This window comes from Rhinichthys klamathensis, unplaced genomic scaffold, assembly GCF_029890125.1.
Source record: "Rhinichthys klamathensis goyatoka isolate OS25496 unplaced genomic scaffold, OSU_Roscu_1.1 h1tg000172l_1, whole genome shotgun sequence".
Classification (NCBI taxonomy): domain Eukaryota; kingdom Metazoa; phylum Chordata; class Actinopteri; order Cypriniformes; family Leuciscidae; genus Rhinichthys; species Rhinichthys klamathensis.
The window spans coordinates 1,501,534-1,524,367 of record NW_026606702.1 but is presented as its reverse complement, the minus strand read 5'-3'; the positions used below and the strand labels follow the sequence as shown (position 1 = coordinate 1,524,367).

The window sequence follows — 22,834 nt, the reverse complement described above, 5'->3', positions numbered from 1 at the left end:
TGTATAAGTGGGTTTTTTATTTATGTATTTATTGGCAGGGACTCGCTCATGTTGTCACTGTGTTTTTAAGACATGCATCTGTGCTAATTTCAGATGTACATGAACAATGAAACTTGTAGTGTTTGATTCTGGAGCTGGTTATTTCTCTTTCATTTGGAGATCAGACTGTTTCATATATGTCTGTATTTTTACCATGCTGAGTTTTCAAAACAGTTTTATGTGTTATTGTGGGGAGAATTGATAATTATAATGGTCCTTCACACAGGAATGAAACAGTAGGAATATCACAAATCAAAATAGTGCACACTAATATCTTATGTTTTTTAAATGAACTTTTGACATTTTTTTTAATATTGCTTTGCCGCATAGATACTGTGGCAGAACGAGGCCAAGGGCCATGAGAGCGGCGCGAGGCCGGTGGCGTGATTACGACAGTGGAGGGGCTGCTGTCTCATATAACAAAACAAGCACAACACAAGTTCAGGCCTGTCCTCTCTCGATCTCATCTGTCGTCGCTACTCCTTTTATGCTTCCGCTCTTCCGTGAGAGATACGAGACCGGTGCCTCGTCCTGCTCACCACAGATACGTTTCATGAAACATTTTGAGGCTCTGATTATAATACTTAGTTTAAAATTCCTTTGCTTCATACATATTTGCATTGCTAGTTGAAGATGCTTATTTTGTTTTCAAGATTAGGTTTTCAGTAACTTTACATCTATAGCTGTGAACCCATGTTTCAATAAATTAATCACACATTCATATCATTCAATCATTCTGCTGTTTCTGCTCACTGAACACTTCATCATGTAACAATTGTCAAGATCAGGAGTGGTTATTTGATCTGCCTCAGATGGCAGGCCACCGACAGCCCAACAACCTTTAAACAACCTTTAAAATCATGCAAATGGGGGATACAATGGGGATTTCTATCATACAGAAGTGACAAAATATTAAAGATTAAGTGGACATTTGAATTAAATGTTGTTGGCCAATATTAAACAAGGATTTGATCAAAACACCGTTTGCACATTCAGAGATGCTCTTATGCAGACCTCAGTTGTAACTAGTGGTTATTTGAGTTACTGTTGCCTTTCTATCAGCTCTGGCCATTCTCCTCGGACTTCTGGCGTCAACAAGGCATTTTCTATCACAGAACTGCCGCTCTGGATATTTTCTCTTTTTTGGGCCATTGTCTGTGAACCCTAGAGAGGGATGTGTGTGAAAATCCCAGTATATCAACAGTTTCTGAAATACCCAGACCTGCCCTTCTGGCATTTATTTTAGTATGTATCATCTTAATTTTAAATCTTGAAAGCCTCGATTTTTGGTCTTAGGCTGTTTATGCTTTGGAAGGAAACATAATGAAAGTCAACTATGGACTTTCAGGAGTAAGAAGAGGCCAAACTTATGACTTATTTGTCATTTTCTTACACCAATAATAACTTGAACTAGCTAGCGCTAAACATGAATGCGTTTAGTGTTTTTGTGAACAAGGGGATTTTTCTTAACCAGAAATTATTTTAGAATAATTTATAATATATAGGGTGAATACAATAGCTACATACGTTTTTGAAGGTAAATTATTGTAGTGTAGTGCACTATATTGTAGTGGACATCTTTAGCTGTTGTGAAGGTCTTTGCATCTTATGTATGGATCTATTATCCTAACCTTCTCAGCTCATCTAGGATTTACACGTATAGCTCTCTATGTGAGAAAGGGGAAAGATACAGTAGGTGAAATTCCGATCTTAATCATCCATACAATAAAGGAAACCAGACTTGTGTTGGCTTGCATATAGCCAGTGTGATGTGAGACTGAAATCACTTTTCTCTCTCACTGGATGTGTTTTCTTCCTGTTTTAGAAAAGAAACATGGCAGCTGGAGGTGGCAGTAAGTTCTCTTCAAATTATTCTAAACTACTCTCGTTATCTGCTTTAACTATTAATCAACACATGGGGTGCTGGGGAGTGGGGCTTTACAGTCATGGATTGTGATTGTTTTAAAAACTTTAAACATTTTATGTTGTTATTGCAATGCATTAATTTAGGTAATTCTTACAGTTCAACTTCACAAACACACACACACATTTATATTATATGATTTAGCCTTTATATTGTGTAAGACTGTAAAGTTAGGAATTAGTAGAGTGGAAAGAGAGAATTCAGTGAGTATAATAGCTCTTAAAGGGATACTCCACCCAAAAAGTAATCATTTACTCACCCTCAAGTTGTTGCAAACCTGTATGAGTTTCTTTCTTCTGCTGAACACAAAGGAAGATATTTTGAAGAACGGTTGGAACCAAACAGTTGTGGGGCACCATTGACTTCCACAGTATTTTTTTTTTTCTACTGTGGAAGTCAATGGTACCAAACAACTGTTTGGTCCCAATCGTTCTTCAAAATATCTTCCTTTGTGTTCAGCAGAAGAAAGAAACTCATACAGGTTTGCAACAACTTGAGGGTGAGTAAATGATGACAGAATTTACATTTTTGGGTGGAGTATCCCTTTAATGTGTTGCAAGTTTCTTACGGGTCTGACTATGAATTTGACATTTTGAAATATTTGTTACTTGAGCGCTGACATTGTTATACGTTTGATACAGGCACTACCTTAGATGGAGAAACCAACAGTCTAAAAACAAACAAAAGTAGTAATACCTTAAAAGTACTAAAACACACTGAATCATAGGAATGACCTGTTCGAACAAAATCCCAGTACATGTGATATTTGAATCTCTCTCTTTTCTCACACAGATGACTTTCAGCTTGTTATCCCTGAAAGAGGTGAAAGAGTTAAGATTTGTTTGGGATCTACTCTCATTGTCTCATGTCACTTGTCTCCTGCAATCAGTGCTGTTGACATGGAGGTTACTTGGTATGGGACGTCATGTGTGTGCAGCTATAAGACCAGAAAGATGACACAGGGTGTTGACTATGAGGACAGAGCCAGTCTGTTCATTCATGACCTGGTGAAAGGGAATGTGTCCTTAAGAGTGAAAGATTTTAGAGAGTCTGATCTGGGAGTTTACATGTGCCAGGTCACCAGTGGAAATAAAAAACAGCAGATAACAGTAAATGTAGCAGAAGAAGGTAAGCGCTTCATAACTCCACTCAGGAGCAGGTATACTAGTAGTGTGCAATCCCAAACATGCCTAGTAATTAATACATTTCATGTGACAGCAATGCCTGTCCAATTAACACTTTTGTTTGTTGACATATGCAGTCTCTGCCAATTTCAAGGACATCTTTACAGTGGTAAGACAGCACCGTTCTTTTTGTGAATAACATATAGCACAACACAATATACAAGACAATAGTCAAGTCAGGTCACCTTTATTTATATCGGCCTAGTGCTTTTTACAATACTGTTTCAAAGCAGCTTTACAGTGATAACAGGAAAATTATGCAACAAAGTTTGTTTCGGCTGAACAACAGATCTAGAAGAAAATAGTGTCAGCTTAAGTAAGTTCAGAGATGGTTCAGTTTTGTTGTAAAAAGTACATTTATCTATAGCCGCTCTGTAGAAAACAGATATCTCATCATCCATCCAGCTCAGTTCAGTTCTCAGGCAGATCAATAATATTTTTGAATATTAATTGTCCCCAACTAAGCAAGCTAAAAGCGACAGAGGCAAGGAACCAAAACTCAATCAGGTGACTGAAACCAGGCCCAGTCGGGGGGCCAGTTCTCTTCTGGCCAACAATATAGAGGCAATAAACAGTGATACCAAAAACAAGAATAATTAACATTTTCCAGTTCATATATTCAGTCTGCCTGGCCTATTCATTGTGTTAAATGCTTCAACAGTCATAAAATTGGATTGCATGTACATTGCATTTCATACGAAATTTAGATACAATACTAAAGAACAAAAAGCTAGACAAATAGCACATAGAACTAGAACCACTGGAAAAAGGAAATAAGGCTCAAACAAACTACAACTGCAATATTTGCCAAAGGAGACATACACTTGTGTAGAAGCACACTAATGATAATAATAACCTTTATTTTCTATAGCGCCATTAAATGCACATCTCAAAGCTCTGTACAAAAACAATTAAAAGATACAACACACAAAGAGACATAATACACAGTAAAATAAACATAAAAGACAATAAATCAATTAAAAGCTAACCTAAAAATTGAGATTCTGGCAGCCGAATTTTGCAAAACCTGTATTCTGTTTAAGGTAAACAAGACTCCAGTGGAGACAGTACATTTGCAAGTAGCCACAGCAGGATACTAACAAAGTTAATTCAAATTTAGGGGCTGTTTACCCGACCGCGTTTTCAACTAAAAACGTAAAACATTTTGGGCCCTATCTTGCATCCAGCGCAATTGACTTTACACCGACGCATGTATCATTCCTATTTTGCACCCGCGCAAAGCGCGATTTTCCCTCCACAGAAGCACGTCACTAAACTAGGAAATGAACTTGCGCTCCCTGAGCGGTTCAGTGCAAAAAAGGAGGCGTGTTCCGGCGCAAACAATCCTTTTTGCTATTTTGCTGTTCCATAAAACAATTGCGCCACTGACCAGAAAAAACTAGTCTAAAGTCAGTGGCGCGTTGCGCGTTGTTCATTATGCTATTTTAAGGGCGCATGCTTGGCCATAATCAATGTAGCGTGTGCACAACGCGCATCTCTCATCTAAGCAGCAGTTTTCATTTTTGCAAATCATACATTATTACAATAGATAGATAGATAGATAGATAGATAGATAGATAGATAGATAGATAGATAGATAGATAGATAGATAGATAGATAGATAGATAGATAGATAGACAATTTTTTTTTTTTTTTTTTTATATAGCACATTTAAAAACAGCAAACAGGGCTGACCAAAGTGCTGAACAATACACAAGATAAAGAACAAGGACAAACCACACATTCATGACAGAAGCTCACAATGAATTAAAAGCTAAAAAAAAAAAAAAAGGTTTTAAGAGAGGATTTAAAAACAGTTACAGATTGAGCAGCTCTGATGTAAACCGGAAGGCTGTTCCACAGCCTATAGGGCCAGCAACAGCAAAGGCTCTGTCCCCTCTATTCTTTAACCGAGATCTGGGGACAGACAGAAGTCTCTGATCACCAGACCTCAGGTTTCGTGTGGGGTTGTGTGGACAGAGTAGCTCAGACAAATAATTATTTAATATTTAAATAATTTATTATAAAAGCATACATGTAGCTTACACATTTACCCAAATTATCATACGCCTGTTTAACAGAAGTTAATTTGGGTGGATTTCTCCATCCCCAATGTCACTTCTCTGTGTTTTACGGCCCTGACGAGAACGTTGCTCTCCTCGGCTGTGAACCGCTCCTGGCGCGCGCCTGGCAAATCCGCCGTTATAATAGGAATCCGCTTTAGAACAAGTGCGCCTTCAGACCAATGAAGCTACTTCAGACCAACCCCTTTTAGATTTGCGCCTGGCGCAAGAGTCATTTATCCCGCCGGGAAAATAGCAACAGCGCCCAAGACCCGCCCACAAAGTTACTTGCGCTTTGCGCTTGACACTTGCGTTTTAGATCGTTAAAATAGGGCCCTTTCTGTGTTTTGGCCGTTCGTTTACACGACAACGGCGTTTTGGGTGCCTGAAAACGCAAAGTCTTGAAAACAGGTTTCAAAGTGCAAGTTTTTGAAAACGTCTCCGTCTAAACATCAAAAACGCGAATCTGTGAAAACGATGGGGCTGTTTACACGACACCATTTTCTACTAAACATAAATCTTTTTATGCGTTTTGGCCGTTCATTTACACGACAACGGGTTTTAAAGTGCAAGTTTTTAAAAAACATTCTCCGTGTAAACAACAAAAACTCAAAAAAATCTCTGAAGACAATGAGGTCATGCACAAACATATTGCAAGTTCAGCCTCTAGTGTTCCATCTAATGGCCTGGCAGCAGAATATAGCGTTTTTAGTCGTTTTCACGTATCCGTGTGAATGGGGATCGGTTTGACACGTTAGTTTGACCCGAACACGATCGTTCGTCTGTACGCGGAAAACTCAAAGGAAAAACTTCTCCGTTTTAGGCATATCGTTGTCGTGTAAACATACCCTAAGAAAACGCATATATAAAAGCTGAAATGGTGTGGGTTTAAGTAGACTGGAACCAAGATTAAACTGGAAAACCATTCCTGGTGAATATTTAAAAAATATTTGTATTTGCAGTTTGTAGTGTTTGTGATTCAGAAGCCAAGAATAAAAAAATATTAGTAAGCTTAATTATTTAATATAGATAGCCTTAAATAGATATCTGGAAAACTATCAACAATCTCAAAAAAGTACCCCAACCCCCCGTCCGTTTAAATTTGAATTGTGAAAATAGCTGTTTCTTTTTAAAATAAGTCTAGCAACATATACATTGTCTGTCAAATACATAAATCAGTGTGGCAAGGAATTTAGTAAGCTTTAGCCACTTGTGTTGTGACTCACTGTAAGGAATCACCATGATAAATCCTTGTTGTATAATGATATTATGTTTGTCCAGACAAACTGAAATTATAAAACCTTTTTCTCAATTAGGATTACAACAGAGAATCAAGCAACGGTAAGTTCTTAAAACCTCAGAATCTTTGCCATCTGTAATGCAGGGTGTTTCAGAAAGACAAAGAGTAGAACAACATGTATGTTCAGTGTTTTTAGTTCTGTCATATTTGCCCGTTCATTTGACCCAGTTTCCCAGTGTGTCTGAGTGTTGTATTCCTATCACCTGATGGTCTAATAGTTAACTCGTTAGTCCCTGTGTATTTAAATTTGTGTTTTCCTCTGTTTCTTGTTTTGTCTCATCTATGATTTCATGTGGTTGGGTTTTCCTCGTTTGGATTTATTATTAAAAACTGTTTCCTGATTTCTTCATGCGCTGCTTATAAACAAGCACCAGTGACACAAAGCAGAAGTGATGGGCACTTTTGAAAACTGTTTTGTGAAGCTTTGAAACCTTTTCAGTTCGGAGCATGTATCAAACTGTCAAAGTCACATGATTTCAGTAAATAGGGCTTAGTTACATCACAACCGTTTTGAAATTTCGATGCGATGATCTCTCATGTCTGTACAGGTTTTATCTGATCTCTGATCAATTTTATAAATTTGTAAACATTTAATGACACATTTGTATAAAAAAAAGAAGAGTTGTAGTGAAAAGTCTCTTGGTCTATTTAACCATGCTCTCCATAAAACAAACAAATCAAGCTGTACAATGTAATTAATTAACACATATTATAAAGACGGTTAATGGTATTAGATGATTTGTTAACTGCATTTAATAGATACAATTGATTCAAAGTTTCGAAAAGAATATTTCTGCCATCACTGCAAGGCAGGCACAACAGAACTAAAAACAACAAACGCATCCTTCCCTGAAGTATGGAATGGAGACGTTACGTCGAAAGACTGACGTTGTGGGGGGATCTCACTTGGGAGCCAATCACTGGTAACAAAACAAGCCAATGGACATTGACGAGTGGGAACTAACTCATTCAGGCGAGCGGTTGCTTATCAGCAATAGGGTTCTGCCTATCTGCCTTCAACGTAACGTTGAACGTGACTGACTGATAGGGAATTTTGGGGTATAAATTCACAGAATAACAAGGAACAGGTGACCAAATCACTATGGAGACTAATAAGAGTAACTATAGGAGCAAAGTAAAAGAGGAACTTAACACAGGAAGTGAACACTGGAAACAATAGAAATAGAAAATCTAAGCAAGTTAGCAAAACAAATAAATATAAACTACTGTTCAAAAGTTTGGGATCAGTAAAATTTGTACTTTTATTCAGCAAGGACGCATTCAATTGATTAAGAGTGACAGTAAAGACATTTATAATGTTGCAAAAGATTTCTGTTCTTTTGAAATTTCTATTCATCAAAGATTCTTGAAAATTGATTTCCACAAAAATATTAAAGTCGGCATGAAACGGAAGTTGAGATTGTCATTTTTTCCTTGTTGTGACATATATCCGAGTGAAACGTCTTCTGAAATTAGAAAAAAATGTAGGGCGGGGCTTGATTTCGTCCTTCGGGAATTGATTGGATCTTTGGAGGGTGGGCGTTGCAAACAAAATGGAGGCAGATTTGAATGTATCTTCTCTGAGAGGCGGTGCACCGATAGCCGCACCCTCATCGGCTCTGGCCGCACCCTTTCGCCATTGCACGTGACCGAAAGAGAAGAGTGGTCGTTTCGAGGGGGAAGGGAAGGGTAATGTATTTGATTAAAGATTATAACGGTACATGAATTTAAAAAAAATAATGAAGTGCACAGATAAATCATTTATAATAAACACTACAATATTACATATAAAAAGAAGATTTGTCAAATTTGATTTCATGCCTACTTTAAGCTGTTTTCAACATTCAAAATAATAAGAAATGTTCCTTGAGCGCCAAATGTTTCTTGAGCATATTAGAAGTATTTCTGAAGACTGGAGACTTGAGTAACGGCTTCTGAATATTCAGCTTTGCTATCGCAGGAATAAATAACATTTAAAAATAGATTACAATAGAAAACATTTATTTTAAATTTTTTAATGTTTTTACTCAATTTTTAATCAAATAAATACAGCTTTGGTGAGTATATAATAGACTTCTGTTTCTCATAGCTCTTATTTGACAAGATGGTTTTAAAAAAAATCTTTCTTTTTTTTGTGTAGAGTATCACGGTGATTCAGACAATCAGCTTGAGGTTTGTGTGCACATTAATATATAAACTAACACACACTGGTTTTAAATATCTTTATTTTACATCATTCTTAAAATTCATTGCTAGATCGACACTCTTGATGTCAATCAACTTGCGGTATATTGCTCATATATTGTTCTCTGTTCTTGAATTTTAGATTACTTTGCCAAACAAAAATAACGTAACACAATTTTACAGTATTACAACAATTTCCCTGCTTTTTCTTAAAAATTGTCTTTCACAACAATTGACTTTAGTTTATCTTTGATGTGTTATAGATCACACACTATTAACTGTGTGGTGATGTTATGGCATGACATCCTTTTTTTTCATCTCAATTAGGATTACAAGATGGGAGACGCAAGATATGGTAAGTTAGACTTCTGTTTCTCATAGCTCTTATTTGACAAGATGGTGTTCATTTTTTTTTTTTTTTTTTTTAGAGTTATCAAACCAAACTCGCTTCAGACACGGTGATTCAGACAATCAGCTTGAGGTTTGTGTGTGATTAATATATGAACTAACACACACACGGCCGCATTAACAATAGGGCTAGGCGGGGCTAAAGCCCCGGGGCCCGAGCAAGGAGGGGGCCCGTGATTGGCTGTGGTGCAGATTGACTACTACTAGCAATCTGATTTCCAAAGCCTTACCACGCCCCCCACAAATTGGTCCTGTTATTTAGTGGGGCTTTGCCGTATATTCCATGCATTATCATGGAATCATTATCATTAATATTATAGTGACCGTTCGCAAAGACCCGCCTTTTTTAGTTACTGTGTGACAAGCCAGGCGGCTCTCAAGAGTCATTAGGTGTGTTCGACATCGGCTGCGGCTGGATGTAAGCGATCGGCGAGAGTAGCCGCGTGCAGGCGGGGAGGAGCTGCAAACGGAGACGTGAAGTCGGACACTTTCTGGTTCCCGTAGTAGCTAACCGCTCACGTGGTGTTTGTATACTTTACCACAGCTGAAGTGAAATAAATTCAATATTTGCCAAATGCACAGATGTTTCAGACACATTTTCATTCAATACTTTATGTACTGCTTTATACTGCATCTGTTTGAACAAGAATAAAGTTCAAAATAGCCACTATCAATGAAGTGCAGTCGACGTTTTATAATCACTTTTATTTTGATAAAGATAACACAATAGATAGCCTAACATCACGACTACATGAAAAGAGTGTTTACTGTTATAAAAAACTGATTTGTGAGCTTTAGTGGAACTAAAGGTGTGAGAATAAACACGAAACGCACGTGATCGTTGTCATGCGGTGAATCCGGCCAATCGTGGAACAGCTGTGTCGTCATCAGAGCTCGTGCAGCCCCGAGCAGCCGCTCTTCAGAAGCTGCGCTGGCTGAGTTCTCCGGCTGCTCTCGAATCGCTCTCGCGGTATTTTGATGGCATACGTCACAGTCACGTGCAGGGCCGGTTCTAGACATTTGGAGGCCCTAGGCAATATTCATGTTGGAGGCCCCCCACCCCCAATAAAAAACTCTTGAAACAAATATGATTCCTAACCTTTTAATTTATACAACATTTAATTTTAAATGTTTTTACTTACACAGTAAATAAGTTTGGACACATTAATATTTTTTATGTTTTTGAAAGAAGTCTCTTATGCTAATCAAGCCTGGATTTATTTGATCAAAAATACAGATAAATAATAGTGAAATATTATTAAAATTAAAAATAATAGTTTTCCTATTTTACTACTTTAAAATATATTTATGTGATGCAAAGCTGAATTTAGTGTCATGTGATCCTTCAGAAAACGTTATAATATTCTGATTTATTATCAAATGTTAGAAATGGTGCTTAATATTTATTTTGTAACCTGTGATACTTTTTTTCAGGATTTTTTTTTTATTATTATTAAAAAGTTGTTTAAAAAAGTCTTCACTATCCTTTTTATATATTTAACACATCCTTGCTGAATATTCCTGTTTTTCTTTTTCTTTTTTGTATTTTTGATCAAATAAATGCAGGCTTGTAGAGCATAATAAAAAAACATTAAAAATAGTAATTGGTCCAGACTTTTTACCAGTAGGCTACATATTAATCAAACTTCATCTAAGGTAATCTCTTTTTTGTTTAATGAAGATGTTATTGTTATTGTTATTTTGCTGTTTTATTCAATTTATTCACAGTTCCAGAATACCACTTCAGTGATATATGCTTTTATCATTTTTTTCATAGCTGGTATGGGCAGGATTTTCCCCTCCCATTTAATAAATATTCGACTGCAGAATGCAGATATTGTCATATTATTAATATAAGTAGGCCTAATATGATATTATGCATTGCATTGCTAGCTTAAATATGCTATACATAAATTAAGTGGAAGAGAAAGACACGATCGCTACTGATTTAGAAAAAAAATTCTAAACTGATATTATTGGCGTAAGTAGGCTGATGTCAGACAGGGTATAATCATCAGCAGAATTTAGAAGATAGACCCGAGATCCTTTATTTGAAACATTTAAAAATGTTGTAGTGTGTTGGCTTTTTAACTTTGAATTCAAACGTCTTGTCTTTTACTTTTGTAGCGTTTTTAGTCAGCTCCCGACGCGATGTTATTCATTGTACGCGCAAATTCAAAGCGTCGCGTCTGGGCACGTTAATGACGCTCGCGCTCTTTTAAACTCGTAATAAAGCGGTGAATGTTTTTTCCAGAAATGACGCTGATCTACAGTACAAGTTTATATTTAGAATACATTGCAATCACTCCAAAATAGATGACGACAACGCACACACCTGCATTAGAGCTGTGCTTCTTTGCGTGCCTATTTAGGCTTTTGCTTCGCAGCACCTGATGGGCTGGCGTTAATGTGACGTAATGTAACAGTCTATGGTTAAGATAAACATCGTCACTATTTTTAGTTAATTAATAAATATTGAAATAAATTGTAGATAGGACATTTGTAAAAAAAAAAAAAAAAAAAAAAAAATGTATCCCTCTGTCTGGGCCCCATCCAGCCAGTCGGGCCCTAGGCACGTGCCTAGTTTGCCTTTGCGTTAATCCGGCTCTGGTCACGTGGCGTCGGCGCTGTATCAAGTCGGACAACATTTCTAACCGGCATGCACTGCTTCAAGTCAGCCGCCGATCGGTCTGCGCAGAGCTGCATGAAGTCGAACAAGCCTAAGCACATCATGTTCTCACGCAGTGAAAAATACATCGCGGGGCAAAGACTAACTTTACACTGAGTGACTACATACAAGAGAGGGCTCAGACTGTTGATATGAAACAAAGTCTCAACTTTCAAATATTGTCATTTAAGTAATTTAAACAATACCGTTTTTCACGTTCAAGTCCACCGACGTTAATCCACTGACAGCTTTGTTGTCGGACAAAATTGCGTATTCGGCGTTATGATTGGCCAGTTCGCCTGTCAATCAAACCCCCGTGGGCAGCAGGGCATGGTAAATTGAAACGTCACGTTTTAATTTGATCTACCAATCAAATATATTTATTCTATATTTAACGCGTGAACAATCGACCTGCTGCTGTACGTAGGCCTATCAGATGATGGCTGCCTGAGCCTGATTAAAATATAGCCTACGCATCAACCTATCAATCGCCTCCACTCTTCACTTCATTCTAGAATCTAGACTATTCTTAAGACATCATCGACCCCACCAATTTTCGGTAAGTTTGATTATTAACTTGATGGATATTGCTTTTTGTGTTTGATCAAACTCTATATTCGGCTAAAGGGCTGGCGTGGCGATAATATATCCGGTAGAAATATGTTAATTTTGCTGCGCCATCATGATGTAAGTTAATAATTTAAACGCGTTTTTAATTGTGGTTTAGATACAAACTATTTTAAACTGATCAGGCACAGTAAGCAGCGGGAGAGAATTCATTTAGTAAATGCTCGTTTTGAGACCATGGTGAACTTGAGACGGTTTTGCACAGCCGCAGCGCACTTGAGTTCCGACCCTGAGGTCTTAAAGTGACAGTAGCTGCTAATAAAGCTGCTGTCGCCATTTGTGTCAATAATGTTAATCAAACATAAGAAAGAAAGTAATTTACTGCTCTTGACTGAATCACTTTTGTAAAATAAATAAAAATGAGTCTTGAATTTATAGTGAAAACTATGTATTGTATATTTGATTACTTTTTACAATATAATATTCAGTGCTTTAAGTTTTTCAAGTAGGTCGATTTCTTATGTGCCTTTGTTCTATTGTTATCTGGGACTCTTGTCATCAGTAAGCTTGAGATTCTTTTCTTAAACTACTATTATTTATTGTGATATTGAAATTGGTCTCAAGAATTATGAAATTTTAGTGGCATTAAATTTTAAATAAAAAAAATCATATTAAAATTAATATAACTTGACTGTGAAGTAGGCTATATCATAGATAGATAAAATGACTCGTATAATGATATAACATTTAGCTCATGTAGTTGGTGACCTAAAGTGGTGGTGGGGGGGCCCTGCAGTAACTCATAGCCCCGGGGCCCAGTGAGCTCTTAACGCGGCCCTGAACACACACTGTGGTTTTAAATATCTTTATTTTATCAATCCACTCTAGATTATCAATCTGCATTAAACTGATTATCAATCCACTCTGCATATCGCAGAGCTTCAGGGAAGGATCAACATAAGGTGTTTTTTTTTAATTCAACATCAGACAATAAATAAAACTACATTTGTTCTAATCTCAATTAGGATAACAAAATGGGAGCGAAAAGCAAAAGTAAGTTGCTTTAAAGTTATATACTTTTTTTAGCATTTGAATGTGCATTGTTTATTAATAATTGTCAAATGAGTTTTGTGATTTGATGTTTCAAGTTTACTTTGAATGATACCAAATGATTCTTTATAGATAGTAAATATGTGAAACCACATTAAATGCTACTGTTAATCTCTATTACTTCCTATTTACATATGCATATGAGCAATGTAATGTATGGAGTTTTTAATTTGTTTTCACATTTTACATGTATCTCTCATAATCTGTGTGATGTGTGAATCTTATTTGAGAAGAGCATTCAGTTTTTTTCCTGATTTATAGTACAATCAACCCAATCTTCATATCACTATGAATCAAACAGGAGCCAAAATAGGGTATGTGTACACATCCATGTGGTTATTATGTGGTTATTAAATTAAACATCTAATATTTATTCTATTTAATATTAAACTTTGCTCTGTATTTGATTTCATCTCAATTGGGATTCTAAGATGGAAGACTTGTGCAACAGTAAGTTTAGGAATCATTCTTATTCCACCACAGAACATTACATTTCGAGTGTTTAAGTAAAAGTGAGTCCATCTTTCTCTCTTCTCTTCACAGGTAACTTTCAGCTTGTTGCTCCCAGTAGAGCACCCGGTCCAGGGGTTTCTTTGGGGTCTGATTTCATTATTCCCTGTCACTTGTCTCCTGGAATCAGTGCTCTTGATATGGAGATCATGTGGTATAAGGATAAAGCCAGTGTTTGCCTGTATAAGGACAGGCGGCTGACAGAAGGTGTTTTCTTCAAGGGCAGAGTGAGTCTGTTCATGACGCACAAGCTAAGAAAAGGAAATGTGTCATTACTTCTGAAAAACTTCACGATGTCAGATGTAGGAAATTACCATTGTCAGGTCATCAGTAATGACAGGAGCGAGGAGATAACAGTAAGAGGTGAGCAGTCAATGTGCTCATTAATAATGTCCTGTCAGAATATGAATTTAAACTGAAATCTAGAGATCTACATACAATATGTGATCAGTAAACTGTTAGACTAGTGTGACCCAAATCTAATATATTGTGCATATGGTCATGTTTCAGTCTTATATGATCTACTTAAACAAGAATAAACCATTCATCAGAGGGAATGTATAACACTGATATGTCAGGACAATAATTCCTGTTATGAATAGTATAAGGCACATGAAATCACAACCACAGTAATCATGTAGCTATGAATTAACAACTTAAAAAAACAACTCTTTGGAAGTTGAAATTTCAATAGTAGAACATTTTAGATGATTAAATATGAATATACAGTATAGACCTTTTTAAATACTTCATGAAAATCTAGCTGATAGCTACAGCATAATGTTTTCCAGCATGCTATAGGAAACTGAATGGGAAATGCAATCATGTATGTTGTGTTTGTGCCAGTTAGATGTCTATTTTTCAGATATCTAAGAACACAATTTCCATGAACCTATTCATACACATTACACAAGTAATGTTTTTATTTTTTTATATATATTTTTTTTAGTGAGGATTAATCCTGCTGTCCAACCTGTGAGTCGGTTACCAATTCAAGATGGAAATGCTCAGTTATTGCTACATGAGGTCAGTAACTTTGTTTTAAAAAGTGGGTGGGATAGGTGTGGGCTTGCTTGGGATACAATCATATCAGATTGTGATTTGCTGGGTGTTCTGCTGCCGACAAAAAGGCTCTGCAGAGAATCATCAAGACTGCAGAAAACATTATAGGATGCCCTTTACCATCTTTGTCAGACATTGCACTTAGTCGCACTCTCTCAAGAGCCAAAAACATCATCAAGGACAATACTCATCCAGGTCACCTTTTGTTTCAACTGTTGCCTTCTGGTAGGCGTTATAGGTCTATACAATCCAGCACCACCAGATTCAAAAATAGCTTCTTTCCAAATGCACTGTTTTAATTCAACTTTATACTGATTTTATACTGTTTTTATTTTTGATTTATTTATATCTATTATTTTATGTACTGTAAGGATTATTTAAATGTATTTATTGTATACACCAGTGGAGAGTGATCCCAATTTCGTTGTATTGTAAAGTACAATGACAATAAAGGCATTCAATTCAATAGAATGTAAAAATAAACTTTAAATAAAATACTACACAGATATTACACAATAATACATTCTAAAATTTCTCATAAGTTTACCTTAAATCAGGCATAGTTAAAACTATGGATGTGTGTTTTACTTCTTTTTGCTGCTTTTATTATTACTTTAGAGTTTTTAAATACATTAACATTTTTGTTAAATATTATGTCAAATTGACGCGGGACGTCAAAACACGTGACGTAACCGCGTAACGCGCATGCGCTGTCGCCGCGATATGGCGCATGCGTGGTAACACATACGTGACGTACGTACGTGACGTATTGTATATACGTGACGTCACCGCGCTACAGTCTGCAGCGAGGAGTACTTGTGTTTTGAAGGGGTTCAAAACGGAAAAAGAGACGGCTTTTTTCTGCTGAACAAGTAAGACATTTCAATAGTTCAATCGTGTAACAGTACGTTTTCTTAATTCACAGTTATGGAGTTTCCTTTGTTGTGCCTTTCTCGTTTTGCTATTATGGAGAATATGAATTCTGAACTACACAGGTAACCATAAAACACATTAAATTTAACATTAGTCACGCTATGCTGATGTGATGTTGTTAACATGAATTTGAGAACAAAGTAGGCTATAATTTGCACGGTTGCTGTAAATCGCGTTGATTAAATCTAACGAAGCTTATCACGTCGAATGCTTTTTCCCCCTTAGTTGGTCAGAACAAAAATGGATGTTACTTGTTCAGAAGACATTTTCTTATGAAAATTCTTATGTTGGTCAAACTTTCAAAAAGTGAATCTGTGATTCTGTATGACAGTAGGCTATCCACACAGCGCGGTGACTGACAGCACCACTCGCCTCAAAGCACTGTGTCCATCCGCGCTGTTTCATGCCGATTTACAACCCACGTAAAGATAATAATTCCGCGAATCACTGCAGTTACAGATTTCGAACAGAGAGATGGCAAAGAGGAAAAGTTACGGACTGGAGCTTTAAATATTTTCGAGACCCAAATATTCTGGGTGGTCACATACAGATGTGACGTAATGACGCAAAGACATGCGCGAATTTCCCGCGGAAATCCACCAGTACCACTGGAATTAAAAACAGTATTACAAGCTTACCGCTTTGAATCGAGCTAAGGCAAGCAGATAGTTTTGAACACTGGCTGGTTATGTACTTGCTCAAAAATCTATTTTGGATGATTTTTAACCCCAAAAAGTTACGGACTGGAGCTTTAACAAAATAATGAAATGAATGATCTGCCAGTTAAACGGAGATGTTTTATTTATTTGTATTAGATTCATCCATGCCAGTGCCACGAGATGTTTCAAAAAAGGGTGGGGACAACATCGACCCTGGCAAAAAGTGGTGGGGACATGTTGGACATGTCCCACCTGCAAATTACGACTATGGATGAGGTAAGCATGGAGAGCATAACCTTTACATTTTCCATGGTAAATTTTTACTTTCAAGAATATAACTTTTCAAATGAATATTGTGAAACAATATAAAAATAAGACTGCAAATAAAAGAAGAGTGCAAAGCTCCAAGATAAAATAGCAATTAAACTTGGGTATTAAAGGGGTAGTTCACCCAAAAATGAAAATTAGCCCATGATTTACTCACCCTGAAGCCATCCTAGGTGTATATGACATTCTTTTTTCAGACGAATACAATTTGGAGTTATAATAAAAATGTCCTGGCTCTTCCAAGCCTTATAATGGGAGTCAATGGGTATATTTTTTTTTGGAAGTCCATCAAACCCTATACATCTGTGATAAAAGTCGAAACGGCTCTGGGGGGTTATAAAGGCCTTCTGAAGCGATGCATTCGTGTAAGAAAAATATCCATATTTAAAACTTTATCGACTAAAATAACTAGCTTCCGGCAGACGGCCGTACACAAGTCGTGTATGACGTGGGAGTAGCGTAAGCTTTGACGCCTCTCGCGGTTCAAACAAACAGGGCTGATCAACCACATTCGTCATTACGTTGTGTGTCAAGTTCAAGTCGACTTGTGTACGACCGTCTGCCGGAAGCTAGTTATTTTAGTCGATAAAGTTTTAAATATGGATATTTTTCTTACACGAACGCATCGCTTCGCTTCAGAAGGCCTTTATTAACCCCCCAGAGCCATGTGGAGCACTTCTGGATAGGGTTTGATGGAAATATCCATTGACTCACATTATAAAGCTTGGAAGAGCCAGGACAATAATTTTAATTTTGGGGTGAACTATCCCTTTAATTGTAAATACAGCTGTAAATATATTGTAAAAAACATTGTAACTGCATCTCATTTAGGATAAAATGACAAGAGAACCATCCAACGGTAAGTTGTCTTAAAATATCCCATCCATCTATCCATCTATCCATCCATCCATCCATCTAATCTATGAGCCTGTTGTTTTTTATTTATTTTTAATTCATTTCAGAATTATCAAGGCACACTTCACATCACAGTCGATCAGATAAGAAACAACATGGGGTATGTGCACAGATTAATACTGTCCATAAATATATTTACACTATTGTTTTACAGTCTACATCACACCATTCATTGTTGATCAATAAATGAAGCATAAATTAATTAATTATGCATCAGAATTAATCCCACTTTGTTCTCATACTGCATTTTAAACTCGCCTCATGTTGTGACTCTCGTAAATTATTACTGTAAAATTAATGTTTGAATGTTATGTTGGATTAAAATCTTTACTAATTTTGTATTTATATTTTCCAAATTAGAATTACAGCATGGGCGTCTCAAGCAATGGTAAGTTTTCTTGAAGTCATTAACACATCATCATTTTTCCTCATTCTAAGAATATTTATGGTTTGTTTGTGTAAGTCCATCTTTTTCACTCTTTTCCTCACAGATCATTTTCAACTTGTCATTCCACAAACAACTCAACAATCAAAGGTTTCTCTGGGGTCTGAATGCATTGTTCCTTGTTACTTGTCTCCTGTAATCTGTGCCACTGGTATGCAGATCAAATGGTTTAAGGAGACAGACTGTGTTTGCGTCTACAAGAACAGACACGTGACTGAGGGGAGGGCTTACAAAGACAGAGTGAGTCTCATCACTCACGAGCTGGAGAGAGGAAATGTGTCCTTACATCTAACTGACTTCAGTGTGTCAGATCTTGGAGATTATCATTGTCAGGTCATCAGCAGAGACAGAGCAAAGGAGATTACAGTAGGAGGTGAGTATTTTACAAGTCCACACTACATCAACTCCGTGCTCTAATTAACAATCTTTTATCAGAATAAAGTCAAATGTAACCAGCATCAACGTAAGCTGTATTAATGCCACTTATGGAAGCCCAATCATAAATGAATTAGTTTGCAAGGAAATGTATTAGTTAGGTATCACATAACACAAATCTCTTACAAACCTATTCACACTTGAGTTATCGTGTTCTTAGTGAGGATGAATCCTGAAGTCCAGCCTGTGAGCCAGTCACCAACTTCTCAAGATCGAAGTATTCAGCTAATGCTGTTTGAGGTAAGAAAACCTACAGGTTCATGGATCTGAAACGACTGCATATTACCCTAAGTCGTTTGAGATTAACCCTATAGGATCTGGGGTGTTTTTTGGGCTCTGAAGATGTTTTGACATGCCCTGTCATTTTCAGTCATGTATAACATTTCCATGTCTTATTTCACTATATTCAGCACAAACTCTGCTATTATAATACTTGTAAGTTTAAGAACGTTTTTCACTGGCATATTCTAAAAACAGTTGAATGGAATTCTATAAAAAATAAATGTATTACATTTTTTATTTATGTTAATACTATAATGTCCAGTCAAGTCAACTTTATCCTCCTGGGACCCAGGAATAGACTTTTGTCCTTTGTAGTGGACGTTATATTTGAGTGAATTTCTCTGACACCATACATGTCACAGTTTTAAGTCTGGAAATGTCCTGTAAAGAGCACATCCAGGGATTTTCAGATACCAAATGTTTGGAGGTTTCACCATGAAAACAACTTCTCCTTGGTCTTTATAAATGACTGACATTAATTTAGTGATCAAATGTAGAACTCTTATGGAAATATGATCATATATTGTAATTATAATTTAAATCGGACTACTTTTCAAATTATATTTCATAAATCAACATTTTAGGAAAACATTATGAGGTTTCAAATCAAAATATGACTTTTGGGCAAGGCATTGATTTCATACATGTCCACTGTAGTGGACACCACGACTTAAATCATGTTTATCAGGTATTTTGGGAGACACAACAAGTGAATAGGGAAAGAAATTATACAACAATATTCCTATGAAATATTAATTATTACGGTTCTTTTTTTCATTACACGTTGCCCCAAGAACACATTAATATGCATTGCATTGCCATTTTACCCACATATTGTATAAAGGAAAAATGGTGTATCAATACATTCTGTTATATCTTTCATAACATAGTTGAGAATCATCTTTATACACATTTTGGTTAAAAAAATCCTGAAACCCCAAAACTGATTGGTGAATGAAAAAAAAAAATCCAATTGTTTTTGCCTATACATGTAATTTTATTTTTTTTAAACAACTGAGTCCTGGTGTCCACTACAGAGGACATACTGTAGCATAACATATGAATAAAATATCATTTTAACAGACACCTTTATGTACAGGTAAACATAATGTGTTTCCCAGGTGAGCATGGGTAGCAGTGGGGATGTTAAAGAGTCCAGTGCACAGAGAGAGAGGAACATACACACAGTATTGCACATAAGAACCATAAAAAGTACTTTCAACAGAACAGTCCTTACAGAAGAACAGGAGCAAAAGGTTAAGTGTACAATAGGTTGAGAATGGGGGTGTGTTGAAATGTTTCTGGTCCAGGAGTGGAGGGCACACACAGCCTGGGGGAGAAGCTGTTGAGCAGTCTGGCAGAGCGGGCTCAGATGCTGCGATACAGTCTTCTCGATGGCAGGAGCTGGAAGAGACTGTGGGAGGCATGGGTTGGTCCTTCACGATGCTACTGGCTTTGCTGGAGTATCACGCAAAGAAAATATCCAAGATGGAGGGGAGAGGGAAACACATGATTATTGCAGCTGTATTCACTTTTCGCTGTAGTGTCTTGCGTTTAGCAGCGCTCCAGTTCCCATACTGGTCAGCCCTGGTAGAATGTAGTGGGGTCGAGGCCCTCTTGGAGAGTTATGTAGTGTTGGTGGTCCGGGTTTGTATAACTAATGTCAGACATTTTACAGATACACAAAATATGGACCGAAGAGGAGACGTACAAAATGGATGAATCTGCTCTAATGTCAGGTGAGAGTATATGAGGTCAGAGTCAACAGACTACTCCATCTAATACACGGACACTATTATAGTCCCCCATGTAGTCTATAATTTAATCCCTTTAAAACTCTCCTTTGATCACCAAAATGACATATTTAAAGTTTTCCTTGAAAAAAAAAAATCTTCATGCCTTAAAATAGCTTGAATATAACCCTACACCCTTGCTTAATTTAGTAAACGTGGTTCTATGAATATGCAAATTAGCCCCGCCTCCACTCACTCACACCAGCTCAGAGATCCACTCGCTGACGATAACACGTAGATGTGATTGGTTACAAGGTAGTTTGTGATGTCAGAAACACCAGCGATTTCAAACTAGTATTAAGGAGGAATAAATACTCAATGGTGTTGACTTAAATGAATTTACCATTAATTTACACATGGTTTGTCCTAAAGCATAGTAAAAACACCACATAGACATAAACAACATTAAAAGCTGGATTTTCACCACAGGGGGACTTTAATACAGTACTATTATTATGACATGATATCATTTTCATTTTCAGAGATGAAAGCGAACAGTGCAGGAGCTTCACCAAATGTTGGTTAGGGCTTACACAGAAAGAGAGAGAGACAACTGGAAATAACTGAACAGGCCTTGAGAGAGACCAGAATAAACTTGGACAGAGTCTGAAGACTCGACCCTCATCAATTTTTGGATGGAGACAACCCAAATCCTTTTCCATAGCCTAAGAAATGTCAGGCTGATGTTTATCGATTTTTCTTAATTATATGAAACATATTACAATATTTCAGATGTTTTTATTTTTCAGAAATGTGAAATTTAAATGAATAGCCAACTTAGCTTAATGCTTATTTGTATTCCATAAAATGGTAACACTTTGCAATAAGGTTTATTAGTTAATATTAATGTATTAACTAACATGTACTAACAATGAACAAAACATTTGTTACAGTATTTATTAATCTTTGTTAATGTTAGTTACTAAAAATACAGCTGTTCATTGTTTGTTCATGTTAGTTCACAGTGCAGGAACTAATGTTAACAAATACAACATTTGATTTTAATAATGTATTAGTAAATGTTGAAATTAATATTAACTATAAGATTAATAAATACTGTAGAAGTATGGTTCATTCTTAGTTCATGTTAACTAAAGTAGTAATGTAATTTATTGTAAAGTGTTACCAATAAAATAAAGAAGCACTTAATAAATGTTCATTCCTATTCATTAATGAACAATGTATATTAGAATCAGAATTCTTTATATTAGCATTTCTTTATTTGCCAACTGATTAGGCCTTGTGACATTCTTTTTTAGCCAAATTAGCAATAGGCTACTTGTCATGTAACAATTAGCCTAATGTTCATGAGCAAAGTGTAAACAATTAATTGTATCTGTACATAAATAATGCCAAAAGCAACCCTTCTCTTGCTTTTTTAAATGACATTTTTTTGTATTTTGTTAAATGATTAAATTATCCATTATACCAACCTCTTTATTGTTGCAGCTGCTGCTTATAGTCCCTGTGTATTGTGTAGCCTAATTAGATAGTTATTGTGTTCTTCACTTTAAAGACCTGTAAATGGGAGATTCAAGTTTTTTTAACTCAAGAAAAAAAAGAAGTTTTCAAAATGACTTGGTGTCGTTACAACATTACAACGGAACGGCAGTGCCCCCGCGTGGACAGAGTAGTGTAGTGCAGTATCCCACACTTCATAGTTTAGTCAGTTTACTTTTTCCCCCGGCCACATTATATCAAAAGATTACTCACGTGAAATGTTTGAAATGTTTTGAGTTTGAAATGCTCAGTTTCATGGTCTGATATTTTGGAACATAATTTTAAAATGTGAGAAAATCAAGTTATTAAAGTTGCTGCGAATGGTCGTGTTTTCTTGCATCAGTAATATAACAGCACTAAAATGGTTAGGTTATAAAGATCTCAATCCATAAACACTGATTCGTCTATAGGCCCTATGTATAAATTATCATGAGTTAGAATAATAAAATTGCCCTTTAAGGAACTCTATTTCAAACCGATAGCAATGTAATATTGCTGCATAAAGGTGAATAGTAAGTGTTTCTAA

The 22,834-nt window shown here is 36.3% G+C and overlaps 1 protein-coding gene across 1 annotated transcript; it reads left to right on the top strand.

The window, feature by feature from the left end:
* Positions 1–2,748: 2,748 nt before the first annotated feature.
* LOC130091940 (butyrophilin-like protein 2) lies at positions 2,749–21,414 on the top strand (the record flags this gene model as incomplete). Its single annotated transcript, XM_056260103.1, has 12 exons — positions 2,749–3,091; positions 3,225–3,256; positions 13,879–13,897; positions 13,991–14,320; positions 14,907–14,983; positions 17,770–17,797; positions 17,901–17,953; positions 18,214–18,241; positions 18,345–18,671; positions 18,894–18,973; positions 20,694–20,754; positions 21,291–21,414. Coding segments are annotated over 12 exons (1,422 nt in total), but the record flags the coding sequence as incomplete, so codon positions are not given.
* Between the last annotated feature and the right edge of the window lie 1,420 nt (positions 21,415–22,834).